At 52.3% G+C, this 18,985-nt stretch overlaps 1 protein-coding gene across 1 annotated transcript; it reads left to right on the forward strand.

The window, feature by feature from the left end:
- Positions 1 to 3,329: 3,329 nt before the first annotated feature.
- On the forward strand, positions 3,330 to 18,858 carry ENDOU (endonuclease, poly(U) specific). Its single transcript, XM_055085656.1, is given in 12 exon segments — positions 3,330 to 3,384; positions 7,848 to 7,973; positions 10,504 to 10,575; positions 11,097 to 11,231; positions 11,714 to 11,885; positions 12,256 to 12,455; positions 15,568 to 15,681; positions 16,346 to 16,415; positions 16,417 to 16,444; positions 17,154 to 17,246; positions 17,249 to 17,298; positions 17,933 to 18,858. Coding segments are annotated over 12 exon segments (1,368 nt in total). The 3' UTR covers positions 18,186 to 18,858.
- The last annotated feature ends 127 nt before the right edge of the window (positions 18,859 to 18,985 follow it).

Genomic DNA, 18,985 nt, shown 5'->3' on the forward strand with positions numbered 1-18,985 from the left:
AGCACGCCCACAAACTTAAAAAAAAAAAAAAATGCTTGGGAACCCGATTGTGGTACACGGCACACAAACCAGCGTGGGAGAAAACCACACATGGAGCCATTCCAAGACACACTCAATACGAGGAGACTACAGATTGACGTGGCTCACAAGTGATCAGATGTGGGCTGCCCTCCTGGGGCACTCCCAGGTCATGGTGGGATGGAGGCTGGAGATCCAGCATCTTCAGGTGCCAGGGTCCCCTTGGTAAGTGACTCCAGGCCTCACCTGTGCTGGACCAGCTGCAGGGCCCTTCCAGTCTCTGGTCCTGTGCAGAAGTGACTTGGCCTTGGTTTCAGAGAGGACAAGGGTGGTGGTCTGGTCTGGTCTGGGCATACGTCTCCTTTAGCAGCCCCCTGGGTCAGTCTCTCCCATAGCCTGTTGGTCCTCACAGACCCCTGACCCCCTTGGAAGCCCAGAGATGAGTGCGATCTACTTCAAACAGTGGCCTAATGCCGGGGCTTCTCTGTCCTCTATCCCACCAGAAACCAGTGGGTTCCAAGAACAGTTTTCTAGCCCAGCCTGAACCCTGCCAGTCCAGTATCAGCATAGCACCAGCCATAAAGTGAACACCAGTAAATATTTGCTGCTGGACTCCCCACTCCTCACACCACTGACAGCTGGCAGCCTCCTGGAATCTTGCCCAGGCAGCTGCACCCTCTTCTCTACCCTCCAAACCTTGGCAGAGGCCGTAGCGGCAGCCTCTCCTCGCTTCCTGGTGTGGAGCAAGCCGCCTCCATTGGTGTTCTCGTTGTGGGGATACTATCCACAAGCACCTGTTGCCAATTTCTCCCCACCCGGCTCTCAGGGACCCAGGCTCCTGGGATTCCCACCTTGCTGGCTGGCCCCCACGGTGGCTCCTTGGGAAGAAGAGCCTTCCAACAAGGGTGGAAAGCTGACAGGGGGACCTAACTGGGGGAGAACTTGGAAAGAGGGGCAACGGCATTGTCTGTCCCGGAAAAGAAAGCTGTCTGAAATACAATTCAATGTGTCTGTCTCTGTATACATACGTATGCGCATCGAAGTTTATGAGGCATCTTGGCATGAGTGTGTGGATGTGTGCTCCTATATTGGCCAAATGGATTTTTCCTACTGTCCTGTCGACTTTTGTCCGTGTCAGCATGTCTCGGGGTTTGGGGTTTGGGAATCTGATCTGGGAAGGTGTGGGGGTGAGCAGCCCCGTGATCCCTCAACACCAGAGGCCCTCCCATGGAGGCAGAGTGACGATGTAGTGTTGTTTAGGGTATTGCAACATCATATGAGAAGTGGAACCAGGTGACCACGGAGGAGGTCCCTTTAATTCCGATGAATCTGATTCCAGACCACTTTGCACAGCAACCCAGACGTAATTAAGTGGTTGTTGATGTGTTTTGAAGGTTGTTGTTTGAGGCACATCTCCCAACCTTTCTGTGTCTCAGTTTCCTCACCTGTCAAATGAGGGTAACGATAGTACCTGTAAAGGGTTGCAGTGAGCGTGGAGGGGATAGCACGTAGGAAGCTCTTCGTGGGTGACACGTGGTACGTGTTCAGTCAGTGCTGGTGGTCGTGGTGAAGGTCAACCTTCTGGTTCTTGTTGGAGGACCCCATCCAGGACACTTCGGTCCTCACATGGCCCATCTGGCTCTGTGGGGTCAGTTTCAACTGTCTCCCCAGCTCCCAGCCTTGCTCCTGACCTAAAACTCCCCCGATGGAGGGAAGCGCTCCCACCCTTGAAACTCCATCCCCTAGTCGGTTCAGCTGGACATCAGGGCAACCCTGGCCACACCCCACTCCCACCCTGATAGGTTTGGCCTCACCCGGGGTCCCACCCTGGAAGGGACAGACCTTCCAATCCCAAACTCTGAGGCACCATTGCTTCCTGCCCGGCCAGGGACACTCTCCTTTATTCCCTAAACTACCTGGGGTGCAGGATATGTCCCTGTGCTCCCAGTCCAGGGAGGGGGAGGATTCTGGCTGGCAGTGGCTCAACCTCTGCTTTCCGGTTGTGCAAATGACACTTATGCAGACAAAGGGCTCCTACTCCCTTTAACCGGGCTTCCTTCCTGGAGAAAATGGCGAGGCTTACTCCCCATGGTGCTGGTGGTGTGAGCTCCCTGCAAGGCGGGGACTGCCTCACCTTGCAGCGGCACACCGTGGGGGACCTGAAAATTAAAATCTGAGAACTTGGAAGGGATCATTAGCTCCAACCCCATCGTTTCAAAGATGGCAAAACTGAAGACGGGAGAGAGGAAGAAAGTTCCACTGTTAAAGAACACTGGTTGAGGAGGATGTGCTCACCCCGACTCCACCCCAGGAAGAATTACCGCAGCGTGGTCTCCATTGTTCATCAGTTTTGCCTTTTTCTGTGAGACTTCTTTTTTGAGAGGCCTGAGAATCTCCATGAAGTGCTCTTTCTGGAAAGGGCATTTTACGTAGAAGATTTTACCTTTATTAGGAGGGAAAACTTGGCAGCCCTACGTTGCTGCATCTCTGCTCCCAGACCTGGGAAGGTGGGAGCCCTGAGAGCCTTGTCTCTCTCTGGGGAGGGGTCCCTGGGGGAGAGGAGTGTAAGGGAGGAGAGAAATGATGGTCCTTTGGCTGCCTTTGAGAGGCCTCATAAACCTGGAGCCTGGGAGAACCTGAAAGAGGTAAAACCTGAGATGCTGACTCAGTAAGAGTTAAAGGCCCATTCGCGTGACATTTCAAGGGTGATGTGGCTATGTGTGGCTTGATGGAGTAAGAACAGCACTTGTTTCCGACCTATGCCTCCTAGATCGCTCCTTCTGGTACCCCAAAGCTTGCTTAAGTACACTTCCTGTTTGTCTAACACTTAATGACCATCTTACTCTGTTCCTCATGCTGAGTACCTGGAGTTCAAATATGGAGCCAGTTGAGGCCCTTTGGCAGGTCAAGACCCCGGCCTGCAGGTAGGTGGATGTTTGGAAGGCATCACCCAAAGATGAGCTCATGAGCGCTCCTCACCTGGACAGAGAACCCCCCCCACACTAGACCCAAGTTGCTCTGCCTGCTTGCATGACCTATTTTCTACCTACAAACAGCTGGCATTACCTGTTCGAAACATCTGGCATTACCTGCCTGCTTAGTTCCCTCGCCTCTGGCTTCAAACAGCTGTTGGGCCTACCCACTCTCCACCTCCTTCCACCTGGAAGGATCTGGGGGCACCAGATCCACAAGTTCTGATGTCTTTGAAAGGATCAGCCCGGGCAACAAGGCTCATTTGGGAGCTGTGATAGTCACGTTGACTCTAGTGAAAGTCCAACAGCCAATCCCCTTTTGGCCTCCAACTGGACACCATGAAGGCCTGTGCTCCCCTGACAGTGGCCGTGCTCTGCGGCCTGGCCTGGGCTGGCAAGTCACGACTGGTGGGGATGACAGGAGTCCTGCTGAGAGTTGGGGGACTTGGGAGAGTGTGAGGGTAGTGAGAAAAGAGAGAGCCAGCTCTGTCCTAAAGCCATGGACACCTTGGACCAGGCCTGGTCTGAGGCAAGGAGTTGCCTCTGGAGTGGACTGGCCTGTGTGAAGGGAGCTGCAGAGCTGATGGACCGATGTCATGGAAGCCCCTTCTCGACGACTTGGAAGATGAGCCCCAAGCATCCCTTAGTCCAACCTGACTTTTGATCTCACCAAGGTTTTGTTTTCTGGGGCCACTGTATAGCGTAAAGCTGGGCTGTGGCTGACTGGCTTTGAGTGGTCTGGTCGCCCTTGGTCACTTCCTCTGCTACCTGGGGGTAGGTGAGTTGTCTGGGTGGGACCTTTCCCTGGGTAAAGGCTTAGGAGGAGGGCAGGCTCCAGGAAAACTGGAAGAGCCCCTGACCAGGAGGCAGGTCATGTGGTCAGAGGACTCAGTCTTGTCCCGTGTTAGAGGACCTAAAGCAGAGAAGGGTCCGGGCCCCCAGGTACTAGCGATGCAGGGACGGGACCTGTGGCTAAGGATGGGAACATTTTCCTGTTCAGCAGCTGGCAGATGCGGACGCTGATGTGTTAATCAGTGGTTACTGGGTGAGTAGGGAGAGTGCCAAGGGAGGGGGCTGGTCTGAGGGATGTGCGGGGAATCCTCTGCCCAAGGAGAAAGAATCCCACTCAGGTTTTTCCTACATAGGACTGTCATAAGGGTGAAGTAAGATAATGTACAAGAAGCACCCTACCTGGAGTGAGATCTCAATAAATTGGGTCTTTGATTATGATTGTGCTTATAAAGATGAATACATATAAAATAATGTATAATAGTTATAAGTATATTTAGAACATATTAATTCTATTAATATAACAAGTATTTATTTATATAAAATAATTTATATAAACATAACATTTACTCTTGGAATCATTTCCAATTAGGTTGTGGATAAGGAGACCCCTGACAGGATTCCTAAATGGAAAACGTTTGGAGGGGAAAGCCACTCCCAGGCCTCCCACGCTGGATGGGATCGTGTACCCCCTCTCCAGCACACATGGCAGAGAGCTGGGCCCGGGGTGGTGCAGAGCTCTTGGTAGGGAGCGAGGGAGGGTGTGAGAGCCTCTAGCTTACTGGGAAGGAGTGGTGTGGGGTTGAGGCATTCCAGTCTCAGGAGAGGAGGGCAACTGGAGACCTTTGATCCTTGGGGGACATCCCTGAGTGTGGGATTGATGAGGAAGAGAGGAGGGTCCAGTGGGTGATGCCTCCTTCTTTCCTAAAGTGGGCGGAGAGGCTCGGTTCTTGCCTGTCCTATCCCAACATCTCAGAACTTAGATGCAAGAGTATGAATCGCATGGGAGCCGATCGTAGGTCCCTGGTTGTTTCAAGTGAACTGAAGCAGGAATCGGGTCCTGGAAGTGAATCTTCTTGGTTGGCTAGGTGTCCACGGAAACAGCATCTGAGGCCCCCAGAGGAGCACAGATGTAGGAGTCCCCAGCCATCAGAGGGGCTGCGGGCCGGCATATAGGGACACCCAGGTTTGGGACCGAGTTTCTTGGTGGGCAGTGTGGTTAGGGGCTGGGTGTTGAGGCATGCTGAAGTGTTGGAGTGTACGGAGGAATTTAGCATTTCGCGTAGGGATGGGGGCTGGTGATAAGCTCTTCCCGGGGAATGGAGAGGGCACCTCTGTCCAGGAGAAGAAAGGCCAAAATGGAGCAAGGCAGAAAGAGAGAGTCAGAGAGATGGGGCAGAGGATTACTGGAGCAGTGATCCAGGCGCCTGGCTAGTGAGCGAGGCGCACACAGAGTGTCTGTATGAACGGGAGGTACCGGGTGGGATCGCCGGAGTGAGTAGTCCGAGTGACGCTCTGACACTCACCTGAGTGTCCCCAGCACAGCACGGGGAGGTACCTATGAGGAGAAGTCCCTCCCCCCTCAAATCCCAAGGGCCTCTTGAAGCACGTGGTGAGGTGTCCAGGGAAGTGTGAAGGGTCCCTGGCCTGGGGTTCCTACTGGGTGCAAAGTTCTTGAACAGAGATGAAAAAGTCCACTCAGCCAGGGCCAGTGGGGCGGTGTCTCCTTGGGCTCTACAGAGCTGACTATTCACTTGCAGCCCTTCTCGACTGGTGCCAGCTGCTGGAATGGGGTGAATTCCTTCCTTGGACTCTGCTGATCTGGCCCATTAAGAACGTTGCCCTGATTTGTCTGAATTCTCTCCCTTTGGATTCTGGGTGTACTGCCAGGCTGACTGAGCAGGCAGCTGACACAGCCTTCCTCCTGGGCTGAAAACTTCTCCTTGAGGTCTTTGCATTTGGGTTCCAAGGGCGCATCATTGAAGATTCAGGGGGAGTTCCCCTAGGCTTGGAAGGACAAGTGGCCTTGGGCCTGGTCTCTTTTAGGGACAATCCACTGGATCTGCCTTTCCGGCCGCACTGGAAGCCCTTTACACAGTGTGAAGTTGCCTCAGGACCTGGGTTAATCTTGACGCCTCTTTGATGTAAAGAACACAGACTCATAGTGAAGACGTCAGCTAGAAACTGTCAGCAACATAAATGCGCTGACACCCCAGCCCAAGCAATGGCCCAGCTGAAACCCAGGCAGGGAGTCAGCTAGATTGAGTAGGTAGACAGGGAAGACTGATCCAGCCAGTCAGGACACTTGCCACCCTGAAGATGGGCATGAGATACTGACTGTTTATTTATCTAACATCTAAGTGGTGCTACTATGTGTCACGCAGTGTCCTAAGTGCTTTACAAAAATGAACTCATTTAATTCTTATGAATGGACTATGAGATGGGCTCCATTATTATCACACTTTTACAGAGAAGGAAACTGAGGCAAAGAAGGTCAAATAACTTGCCCAAGATCACGTAGCTAGAAAGCAGAAGAACCAGAATTCTGGCCTCGAGCAGTTTGGTGCCAGAGTCCGGGTTCTTGGTCTCTCTGCCGTGCCACCCTCATTAGCACAGTATAAACCCTAATCCCAGAATCCAAACCAGTGACTAAACCCATATCTCTCTTCTCCACCTCCACCCCAATCCAGGCTAAATTTCGATGCTCTACCTGCGTGGAATCACAACCAGGACCAAACCCCAAATCTAAGCTAAGGCAAAATTGGGAATATTTCTCCTCTCCTAGTCCTGACACATTCCTCAACCCTGCAGTTTTAAACCTATTCCCATTCCTTACCCAAACAGCAACACAAAATTGTTATTTTACCAGTAATTAACTCAAGCCCAAATCGTAACTTTAGCTCTTAATCTAAACCTAACCCACCCCAACCCGGGCCCCAGTTAGGTTTCAGTTTCTCCATTCATACAAATTCTGACTCTGACTCTGATCTTGACGTTTCTCCGTAACCCACAGCCTGACCCCACTAGATCCAAACCTCAGGAACCTCAAATGGAAACAAAGGCTCTGTTATCACCCTTAGAGCCCAGAGTGAAAGGAAAGAGCGTCCAGCCAGCTGTCGCCCTGGCTCACCCCCTCCACTGTCTTTGCTGTGGCGGGCTTGCTTTTTTAGGAGTGCTGGTGGGTTTGTACCATTTCTTTCAAAATTTCTTGTCTTATGCCCCTTGTGACCGAAAACTGGCTTCTGCAAGCCATTTGGCTGGAGTGAGGGATGTGGTCTGTGGTTACATAAGAGATCTTATTCCAAAGTCCAATTCTCACCCACACCCACCTCATTCCCCACCCTGAGTTAAACAAATCCAAACTAGAAGAGACAGAAGGACGTGACACAGTGGGGAAGAGGGTGCAGAGGAGACCAAACAAAGGGGAGGGAAGAACAAAGAAGCAGAAGACGTAAAAGGGACAGGATGAGAGGCAGAAGTCAGAGGGGAGAGGCAGGTGGGATCACTGGAGCGAAGGTGACTCACCATCCTCTATGTGACAGGTGAATGGTGGCCTCTGGGCTATGCCCAGCCCACAGACCTCTTTCTTCGGTCTGTCCGAATTTCTTAAAATTGGAAAATTTCACATAAAAATGAAGGCTTCTTTTGAAACACTGGAGGCTCTGGCAACACTGAGCCTGCATCTCAACATGGCAACGATTGGCTGGAGCTGCTAGTGGCTGCCAATTTCAGGCAGGGCATCTTTCCCAAGTTTGTCACCGTCCCCACCTCTTTCTACTGCCTTTCTGCTTCTTGACTCATTTGTGTTACAGGTCTAGCCCCGACTGGCACCTGACTTTGTGATCCCGGTCTATATTATTAGTCAGTGGGTGGTGGGTGGTGGGTGGTGGGGACGAGGCTTATGTTGTGTATGGGAGGCTGTGCACGTACCTCTCCCTGGCAGCTAGCAATGAGCTTCCCTGCCAGGTGGGGCCCCTGCCCCTGTCCGTGAACCCTCCTGCAGAGGGTGCCTTGATGAGGAGAGCAGGATCCCCATAGAGCTAAGTTTGTGACCTTTACTGCCCATAGGCCAAGTGGAGTTGTGTGCATCTCGCTGTAGTGAGAAATTTGACCGGGATGCTGCTTGCCAGTGTGACCGCCGCCGGTGTCCCCGGCACGGGGACTGCTGTGAAGAGTATGAGTGCCTGTGTACAGGTGAGGTTCCTTGTGGGATGAAGGGTCTAGGAGGCATGGCAGGCCAGCCCATGACCATATCTAGCCTGCCTGAGGGGCTGCTGGCCAGGGCATCCGGCAGTCCAGAGCAGGGTTCCAGACTGATGACTGGGCTCAAAGGGCCCAAACCAGGACCCTGACGAGCAGACCAGGGGTCAGGGCTTTGGCCACCACTTGTCCTGGGTATTCTAGGATGTCTCCGGCATAAGACCCCAACTTAAAATGAGGTAGATGTCATCTACCTGGAATATCTGTCTGAGCTACCAGGATTAATAACATCTGGGAAATTTAAGTAATTCCAAAAAAAAAAGCAAAAGGATGGAAATATCATTTTAGCATGTGTTACATTACCAATTATCATTTGCAAAAGTAAAAAAGTGGTAGTGAACTTTCCCAACTTGCATGCCACCAGGAAGACCGCATGGCATCAGTAACTGTCGCAATTCATACCACTTCTCCTATCGCGAGTGGACTGAGTGGTTGCACATCTCTGACCTGTCATTCCCAGGCAGAGGTTAAATGGGACATGCATCTCCCTCAAAAGCCAGTTGTTCTTCTGCCACTCCAACTACACAGTTTTAAAGTTGAAAAACTCACTGTGAATAATTCCCTTGTTTGGATGCTTCCAATATTTTAGACTCCCAGATAAATGGTCTTCTGCTTTGTGACATGAAGCCTTGCTAAGTTCACTGTCAAACCATGTGCCCCATGGCAGGTAATGGCCAGCAAGACCACTGCATATGGTTGTGCAGGTTGTGCACTGCACAAGGGCCCCTGGTTGAGAAGGTCAGTTGGACCAAAGTTGAATTTGTATCCTTCTCGCTAAGCCATGTGTCTTGGTGAAGAGCTGTGTCTGCTGAGAAAGGAGTACCTTTTCCTAATTTGCCCAAGAGTGGTTTCTGCCGGCCCAGCAATGTGCCCTCAGAGCTGCTTCCACCCAAAGGAACGCTGATTCGATTTACACAAAAAATACCACACATACTAGCAGTTCTGCTCATCACACCCAGGCAGGGAAACCCAGGCCCAGAGCTCAGTGCCAGAATCAGAGCCAACCCCCCTTCTTTTTTTAAAAAATTAATTTTTATTGGAGTATAGTTGATTTACAATGTTGTGTTAGTTTCTGCTGTACAGCAAAGTGAATCAGTTATACATATACACACATCCACTCGTTTTTAGATTCTATTCCCCTATAGGTCATTACAGAGTATTGAGTAGAGTTCCCTGTGCTATACGGAGGTTCTAATTATTGATAGTTATCTATTTTATATATAGTAGTTGTATATGTCAATCCCAATCTCCCAATTTATCCCTTCTCCCCTTCCCCCTTGGTAACCGTAAGTTTGTTTGCTACGAGCCGACCCCTCTTCTGCTGCCCTGTGCCCCATGTAGCAGACACAGGGAGGCCTGTGCACCTTGGACAACCAGGCTGGCATTTCAAGATAGAGACGATACCCAGCCTAGCAGCCATTTCATCACTATCTCTGCTGTGCAACTCAGAATCCTTTTCCCACAGAAAAAATATTATAAATGTTGGTTGAGACTCTAGATCAGCTCACAAAGGTCTATTTAGCATAAACGGTGGCTGAGTTAAGAACCCTGTGGATTGTCAGCACTTAAAACACAGCCTGGCAGAAAGCAAGTGATCAGGAGATGTTTGTTGACTGAATAAATAACCTGCCCCACGGTTCTGATGGTAAGAACAAGATACTATCTGGTGACCGCGCTGACAGATTCTGAAGCACTTTGTAATAGTGTTGGGTTTTGGGGGGTGGTGTAGGGGTAGAATTTATTCCACTCTGTGATGAGATAGGAGCTCAGAGTCCCCAGCAACCTTCATTCCCTCCTCTTCCTCCCCAGCCCCGCTCCACCCTTCTCTGCCCAGAGCCAAGGTTGCAGTCACTCGGCTTGCAGGCAAGGGAATGGGCCAGCAACAGGAATGTGCTTTTCTGAACGCGCCTAATTCCCAAATGCAGCCTTTGTGGCCATTGCCAAGTGTAACTGTGAAGAAAGAAGGGAATTCGGTATCTCAGGGAACAGTTCTTATGCCATGAGGCCTGGGAGGAGTTCACCCTTGACTCTGGGAGTTATTACAGGTAAGGGATGTTCCTAAGCGAGGGTCCTGTCATTTGGAGAGTTCAAGCCTATCTATCTATCAATTTACATTAAATAAAAGTCACCCCAACCTCAGAGTTTCCAGCCCAGAAGAGACCACCTCCTGTCCACCACCTCCCCTTTCTACAGATGAGCACACTGGTACCAGAAGGGTAAATGGTGAGGAGGGTTGTCACCTGGGGATGTTCTTTCACTTCGGTGAACAGTTTTCAATCCCCCTGTCTTACATTTTCAGATTTTCTCCTCCTTCGCCTGGTACTTGTTCAATGTACCCTCGCCCCTGTTTTGTATTTTCTTCCACTGCACGTGCTTGTCCCCGAAGCTGGGAGGACTGAGAGTCAGTGATAAAGAGGAGGGGGCCCTCGGGGATGTTTGGTGACTTTACTTCTCTGACTTACAGCTGATGAGGACCCCAAAGAGCCAGAGCCATTCCTGGAGCTGGAAGAAGAGATGGAGGGGGCCCCGGCGAGTGGTGAGTCTGCCTCCCCAGAGGGGGGCCTTCGGGATAAAGATGAGGGACATGAGAGGATGACGAGGAGCGGGCAGCCATGTGAGCGGCCACAGGCCCAGGCCGAAGCCGGATGGGACCCCAAATCCAGCACCTGGAGGTGGTGAGAGCAGCTCGCTGGACTCTTGGGGTCTGGGAGGGAGGAAGCCCCAGGGCCTCCGTGACCTGGGGGGTAGGCAGGAAAGAGTCCGAGGCCTGCTGAGAGGGAGAGGGAAGGGGAAGAGATTTTATTTTTAGAGAGGGAAGATTATAAAAACAACAGGCCAGAAAGTAGAGTTCAGCACCAGAAAGGACTTCCTGACTGTGAAGGGTGTGCACCAATTAGGCTTGTTTGTTTTCCTTCCCTGGAGTTCTTTAATAGGAAGCATCAGGAAAGCAAGGCTGGGGGGCGCGGGGGGCGGTTCATGGAGTGGGCACAGCCTGGCCGCTGCGAGGAGCGACCCCTAGAGGTCAGCCCAGGACACACGTCCCCTCTGTCCTCTCAGACTTGTACTGGGCACCCAACTCCTGCCAGGGCTGCTGCCTGGAAGCCTTCGACAAGCACCACCTATGCCACTGCAACGCCCGCTGCCCAGAGTTTGGAAACTGCTGCGAGGATTTCGAGAGCCTGTGTGGCCACGGTCAGTCTCCTGCTCCCTTTAGCGTGGCCCCAGAGGCAGAGGAACTCTCTGGAGCAATAGCTCTCCCAGTGTGGTCCCTGGGCCAGCACCATGAGCATCATCTGGGAATTTATTAGAAATGGAAACTCTAGGGCTCACCCCGGACCCACTGAATCAGAAACTCTGGGGGTGGGTGGGGCCCACCAATCTGTTTTCACAAGCCCTCCAGACAATTCTGATGCGTGCCAAAGTGTGAGAAATTTCCTAGGGGCAGGGGGAAGTGTGGATATTTCATGGACATTCTGTGGGCAAGGCCATGTGCTGAGCTTAAGGATCCTTTAGGCCCCTAGGCCCCTGCCCTGCAATCACTAGGGCGCCTGATTGCAGCCCCTCTCCCCCGCTGCTGGCTTCTGCAAGGTGCCCAGGAGGGGATGCACACAGACAGCTGCTTGCCCCCTGGCCTCCCTCGGGTTCTGAAATATCCCTCCCCCAATTCCTCCCAGAGGGCTTCTCCCACATCAGCGATGCCATAACCAAGGAGGAACTGCAGAACATCTCTGAGAAGATCTACAGGGCAGACACCAGCAAAGCCCAGAAGGAAGACATTGCTCTCAATAGCCAAAACCGCGTCTCGCCCTCGGAGACCACAGACCAGGTAGACCGCCGCCCAGAGCCGTGAGTTCCCTTCAAGCCTCTTCCTGCAGTCTCTCCCCCAGCTTTGCTCCCTTTGGAGCCTCAGCTCTTTTCTCCTCAAGGCAGGCAGGACCAAAGGGGAGAGGGAAAAAATAGGTCTCCAGAGACAGATAGAGCCATCTTGGGGCCCTGTGGGGATCCACTGGGGAGGGTTTCTGGGATTGGCTGGGCTGAGAATAGAACTGACCTCCCAAGAGATGAAGTGGAAGAAAAGAGGGACCTCATGCGTTGTCCCCAAGAGTATGTGAAGGCCCCACTCTGCCTCTCATGCCTGCCCCTGCATCTGGAAGTTCTGGAGGGGTTTCCGCTCCGCGTGCAGGCCTCTCACTGGGCCTCCCTCTACCTCCCCCAGGCTCTTCACGGATGTCAATGAGAAGCTCTTCTCCAAGCCGACCTACGCCGCCTTCATCAACCTCCTCGACAGCTACGAGCGGGCCACGGGCCACGGGGAGCACGTCACAGCCCCGCAGCTGGCTGAGCAGGACACCTTCCTCAGAGAGGTGATGAAGACGGCCGTCATGAAGGAACTCTACGGCTCCCTCCAACAGCAGAGTGAGTGAGGCCGTGAGGCCTCCCCCAGGCCCCGAGAGAGAGGGAGGCCCTGCTGAGGACGGACGCGTTGTGCCCGCAGCGGGCCAGGCACCCCTGGGGGCTCCACGGTGGGCAGGTTAAGAGAGCAGGTGGGGACTAGGTGGAGGCCAGTGTACCTCTGGGAGGGGACAGAGAGGGGCCTAGAAGAGACCACAGACCCAAGCAGGAGCTGAAAAATCCTCTGTCCGGCTTCGAAGTCAACCCATCTTTTGACCTAATCTTAGCCGCCTGGTTTACCCCCCACTGGCTGCTTCAGTCTCAGGGTTCTCCGCAGGCCGTGAGTCATCTGGCTCCCCTCAGCCCCCAGGGCACTCCTCTGCCACCTGAGTTGATCCCGGACTCAGCACCACTTTGCAGGCACGTAGGGTCCCTGCCCCTGCTCCCTCATTGGGCCACTAAGTCCAGGAAGGAGGCCGGCCCATTCCACATTTTTGCTGGGGAAACAGCAACAGAAAATCAACAAAGGTTCAGAGGGGGACGTTATACTGGGAAGGGTTCTGGTTGGAGAGACTCCAGATACAGATACATGTGAATCAGACCAAAAAAGGTTTGGGCCGCAGGACTTCTTGGCATGCGGTGTGTTTGTTAGTGTCCTCCAGATTCCTTTCTTGAACTCCGGGCAGCTGGGCCTTGCCTGGGGGTGGCTCCATCCTGATCATCCCTTGCTGGCCGTGGGATCGCCTCTGCTCGGAGCCGCTGCATTCCATCCTCCGGTGGCCCCCGTTAAGAGTTAGTAACACTGTTTTTAGGTAAAGCCGGTGACACACAAGCTAGCCCTGTGAAGAGGGCGCGATCCTGCACTGCCCCCTGGTGTTCTCTTTGTAGTAAACACAGGAGAGGATCTTGGAGGTCGACACTGAGCCCTATCCAGGCGGTTCCACTACCCACCCGGTCTTCACCTCTCTCCCTGTCCAAATCCCACTTATCCTTAAAGTTCTAGCTCACATTCCACCTCATTTATGAAGCTGCACTTGCTGCAGCTCACAGCTGGCTTTCAGAGCCTCTTCAGAGGTCAAGGGTTTGGAGTGTGTCCTAAAATAGCCTTGGGCCAGAGAGACTTGGTTTCACTTGCTAATGACGCATGTGATCCTGCACCATTTGACCCTCAGACCCCATCTGAGCCTTGTCTGTGCAATGGGGTCTTGGGGGATTCATGCATACAAGGCACTCAGTGGAAAGGCTGGCACCCGGTGAGCTGTAGCCATTCAGATTGTGAAGGCGTTCTCTGTTATATCGTGTGTTCTTAGTCTTGTTTTCCAACTGTGTGGTTTTTAAAAAATATTTATTGTATTGTATTGTATTTTTATTTTTGGCCGCGTGGGGTCTTAGTTGCGGCACGCGGGCTCTTCGTTGAGGTGCGCGGGCGTCTCTCTAGTTGTGGCGTGTGGGCTCAGTAGTTGCGGTGCATGGGCTCTCTAGTTGTGGCACGCAGGCTCAGTAGTTGCCCCTCGGCATGTGGGATCTTAGTTCCCTGACCGGGGATCGAACCCCCATCCCCTGCATTGGAAGGCGGATTCTTAACCGCTGGACCACCAGGGAAATCCCCCAACTGTGTTTTAAGTCCTTGAAGGGAGGAAATATGCCTGGTATCTCTTTAGTGTCCTCTACACACAATTCTGGGCAGTGAACCGTTGATAGTTGATAGCTCCCTAATTCAGAGCCCCAGCCCTGACATTTCCCTGCCTGTCTAACTGGCATCTACTCAGAACTTAGTGTAAAGAGAACTCAAGGTTCCCGCCTCTTCCTCCAGACCTGCTCCTTCCTCATCTTCCCCATCTCATAAATGACCCCATAATTCATCCAGTTGCTCAGGCCCAAAGCCCAGGGGTTATATTTGATTCTCCTCTTTACCTCACCACTCCCCACCTCCATCTCCTCCACCAGGAACGCCTGGTAACAACCTGACGTGAAGAATCAACGTGAGGATTGAAAGCACTCAAACAGTGCCAGGCAAACAGAACATACTCAGTAAATCTAAACTATTTTTGTTCTTATTAAGGTTTGACTGAGAGCCAACCTTCTTTGCATGGGCTGGCAGCTGACTGCCTCTCAGACCTCCTCTCCTACCACTCTCCCCTCCTGCTTGCTGTGCTCCAGCTACATGGGCCCTCAGCTCTTTAAACACCAAACTCGGGCTTCCCTGGTGGCGTAGTGGTTGAGAGTCCGCCTGCCGATGCAGGGGACGCGAGTTTGTGCCCTGGTCCGGGAGGATCCCACATGCCGCGGAGCGGCTGGGCCCGTGAGCCATGGCCGCTGGGCCTGCGCGTCCAGAGCCTGTGCTCCGCGGCGGGAGAGGCCACAACAGTGAGAGGCCCGGGTACCGCAAAAAAAAAAAAACCACACAAAAAAACGGGCCAAGGAATATCATTTTAATATTATAGCATAGCCTTCTAAAGTATGTGAGAACATGGCATAAAATCAGTTAATTTCAGGGCTACACTACCTAAGAGGTTACCAACACCTTCCCATTATATTTCCCCTCTTGAATTATAAATAATTGCATCCCGAAAAAAAAAAAAACCAACCAAACAAACAAACAAAAAAAGAAACTCATATAAACACCAAACTCAAGGTGTCCTGGAGCCTTTGCACTTGCTGTTCCTTCTACGTGGAAGGCTCTTTCCCCCAGGTCTTTGCATGGCTGACTCCTTACCCTTCAGGTCTCTGATCAGTGCTACCTTCTCAGAGAGGCCTTTCTAGAAAAGCTCCCACCCGAACCCCACCTCCAGGCATCATGGGATAATCTGCTTTATTTTCTTCATAGCACTTACCTGAAATCATACTGTTTATTGTTTATTTGTTTATTATCTGTCTCCTCCACTGGAATATAAACTATAAAGATAGGAATCTTGTCCTTGTGATTCCCTGATGAATCCTCAGCCTTTAGATCTGGGCCTGGCACAAAACAGGGGCCCCATAGAATCTATGGCATAGATAATTGCTGAGCGGACAACTGACTATGTTGGCTGAACCCACCTGTCTCTTGTCACGCTGGAGCAGGTGGCCCTTCCTTGCTTTCCAGGATCTGGCCCTGCCTTCCCCTCTCCTCAGTCCTCTGTGTTCCTCTCCCCAGACCGCTACAGCACAGAACAGGAGTTCGTCAACGACTTGAAAAACATGTGGTTTGGGCTGTACTCAAGAGGCAAAGAAGAGGGGGACTCAGGTGGCTTTGAACATGTCTTCTCAGGTGGGATTACTCTGCTTGGGAAGAAAGCGCTGGAGGGATGCAGAGAGATGTTTCCCTCAGGCACAGGGCAGCGTCAGCACTGATGAATCAGCAGTCAAGCCAGCTCGCAGGGCGGGGCACGTCTACTGCCTGGCCAAGAGGGAGGGGACTGAGGGGCCATTTTTGAGGACCAGTTTCTTCTGGAGTATTGGAGGGAGAAAGAAGCCCAGATACCGGGGCTCCCAAGGTGCACACATAAGAAGAGAGATGTGTTTGAGGCCCTGGCTGTCTACCTCTCAATGGTCCTCTGCTTCCAGGGCTTGGTCAGCTGCTTCCTAAGGAGGCCATGATCTTTTTCTGCATTGCCCCACCCCGTAAAGCTCCCACCAAGTCTGGCTTGCTCCTAGAGAAATGGCTAGAGGAGTATCTCAGATTGGCCCAGGGTCAGCGGGGAGAAGGAACTCTCCCCAGGGCTTCAGCTGAAATGGGAGCTGTGTGTGTGTGTGTTGGGGGGTGGGTGGGTGGAGCTTTCTGAGGTGAGAGTTAGGGACGTGAGGGACTCCGGGAAGTCGGGGTGGACATTCTAGGAATCAGAGACTGGAGAAGGGGTACAGCCTTGGCACGGGAGTGGGGAAAGAGGTTGGAGGGGAGGCCCAGATCACCCACCTTGATCTGTTTATTACAGGTGAAGTCAAAAAAGGCAAGGTCACTGGCTTCCATAACTGGATCCACTTCTACATGCAGGAGGAGGAGTCACAGTCACAGTCACATCTGTGACGGGCCTGTGAGTACTGAGTGCTGACCCCGTGGGCTGGAAAAGCCTCGTCAGTACCCAGATGTCCTGTCCTCGTTCTGAATTCCAAACAGGCAGACTTGTCTCCCACCCTGACCCTCTAGGCAGCCTAACGGGGATCGTGAATGGGACTTCCCTATTTGCTGGAAAGAGGGTTTAGCCAGCCAGGCCGCTTCCAAACAGTGAAGGCTCCCGAGCTGCAGGGGGCAGCGGGCAGGGGGCATCCTCTCTGGATGGGAGAGCGTGGGCAGGGGAGAATCCTTAGAGGGGAAAACCAGAGACCCGAATTTCCTTAGAACGTGGTGTCAGCTGAAGTTTCAGTCTGGCTAGTCTGAGTTAAACTTCTTATATTTTTATAAAAAAGAAACCTTCGCTGCCCTGAGCCTGGAAAGAATATGGGGGCAATAACCTGTCCTTCTCTTCCGCATGCGAGGGCCACAGGCAACGGTTATGTCCCTGCTCCCCTGGCATCGGGCACGTGGATGCTGACTGTGGCCTTCCCGGGAGGTGCGAGCTGGCGGCTCCAGAGAGAGGGTGTGAGCAGGGCAGACTGCATCCTCTGTCGACTTAAAGAATCCAGTCTCCCCAGAAAGCCCACACAGGCCCCCACGGGCCCTCGACAAATCCCAGCCAACCCTCTGTGCAACTCCGCACTTTGGCACTCACCAGACCCCCCCCTTTACCGCCCTTCTCTCCGCAGTGGGCTTCTTACCCCGACGTGCTGGCCTTGCAGTTCAGCTGGGACGGCTGCTACAAGGAAGTGGGTTCAACTTTCATCGGCAGCAGCCCCGAGTTTTTGAGTTTGCACTTTACTCCCTGTGCTTCATCGCCAGGCCAGGCAAAGTGTTAAGTCCTGGCGGCTCAGGGGGGCTTGGACAAATCACTGTTCTGGGCCTCGGTTGGTTTTCTGTCTTGGAACGTGAAGCTGTTGATTAGATCAGTCGTGTGGCTGCCAACCTTCATCCCAGCAGCAGAACCACATTCCCTCCCTCCTCCAAGTGCAATCCTACTCGGGAGCTTAACATACAAAACAGTTAGAAATGGAGATGCCCTGGGGCTGCAAGCCTCTCTATTTGGCCCCTGAGGCTGTTTGGGGGAACCCTGGAGCCCCGGGGAGTACAGTTAGAAACCACTGGCCCTCATCTTCTCTAACATTTGAGGACTCTGGGTCCAACCACTTCTGAAACCCTAAGCAGACATTTCATTTCTGGGGGTTTCAGCTCTAGCATTGGAGTTGAGAATATTCCTGTAGGAAAGATAAGGAGCAGTGCTCTCTAAGAAGATAGAAAATAAGACAGATTTTGAAAGGGCCCTCTGCACGTCGGGAGCCAGAGGCGGAGGCTGAAGCAAGCTGTGGCGGCTCCCTTAGAGGCTAAGACAGGGTGGAGCCCTTCTGCGTGGGCTGAACTTGATCCTTCCAGCTTGGGGACGGAGGTGGAGTGAAGCAGGTCCCTATGATTCGCTGATCTTTCCCCACAGGTGCCAGTTAAGCCTGGGTGGACATCCCTTGGCCATCCAGACCTATACCTGGGACAAGTCAACCTACGGAAATGGCAAGAAGTACATCGCCACAGCCTACGTGGTGTCTTCTGCCCAACAGAGCTTCGAGCTAGAGAGGGGCGTGAGGGCAGTGAGAGCTCTTGTCGGACTGAGATGCTGTTTGCTCTGTGCTCGAGGGGGAGGGAATGGAGGAGACTGGGAAGGACTCCCCGATCCAGAAACGTCCATATGAGAAAGAGAGAAAAGATTCAAATTAGAGAAACAGTCAAATCTTTGTCCTCCAGCATTTTGGAAACAGAAGGTGGGGACCCTCAATAGCTCTTTGCCCTGCTGGGAGGTGGAACCATGCATAAGTCCTTGAGGTCTCCAGGCCTCATGTTTCCTTTTAATGCAAAGGGAAGGGGTTTGCCCCATTTCCTCTTTTGGGGGTTGGTGAGAAGGCAAACCTGATGACATTCTTACTGTGAAGGTGTTTTCAATTGTTCTTAGGAAGAATGGCTGATAGAAATTCAAGGTTACCCTAATGGCTGTTATTGTACACAGCTCTGCAAACTGTAATCACCCCCATACTGGGGCCTCAAATAAATCAGGCTATGGAGATCAAGGGTGGGTATTTGGTCTTTTCTAGGGTTAGATCCTCTCAGAACAGGGTCTGCGAGAGGGTAACGGCTGATGCAGTGAGTAGGCTGGGGCGGCAGTGGACTCCTCCGGGCCTGATTTTTTTGTAGTCAGCTAGGTAACTGCAACAAGAAGCTTCCTAATTGTGGATATTTAGTGCAGTTACAGAGCTGTATTTTGATTCCAAATAGTTTGTAAAAGAGTTCCCCTCATAGGAGGAAGATTTTGCAGCAGAAGAAGAAAGGAACCTATAGCTTGGTGTCACTAACATAATTCTTTTAAGTCTAATTCAGCAGCCATAATTTGCATAAGCTCTTAGAATGGAAGACAGGGAGACTGGGGCTTCCTCTTTCTACTCATTTATGCATTTCTCCCCTAATCACATTGGGAACCAGATGCTGTCCCACAGGGCAA

Source organism: Physeter macrocephalus, chromosome 6, assembly GCF_002837175.3.
Source record: "Physeter macrocephalus isolate SW-GA chromosome 6, ASM283717v5, whole genome shotgun sequence".
Lineage (NCBI taxonomy): Eukaryota > Metazoa > Chordata > Mammalia > Artiodactyla > Physeteridae > Physeter > Physeter macrocephalus.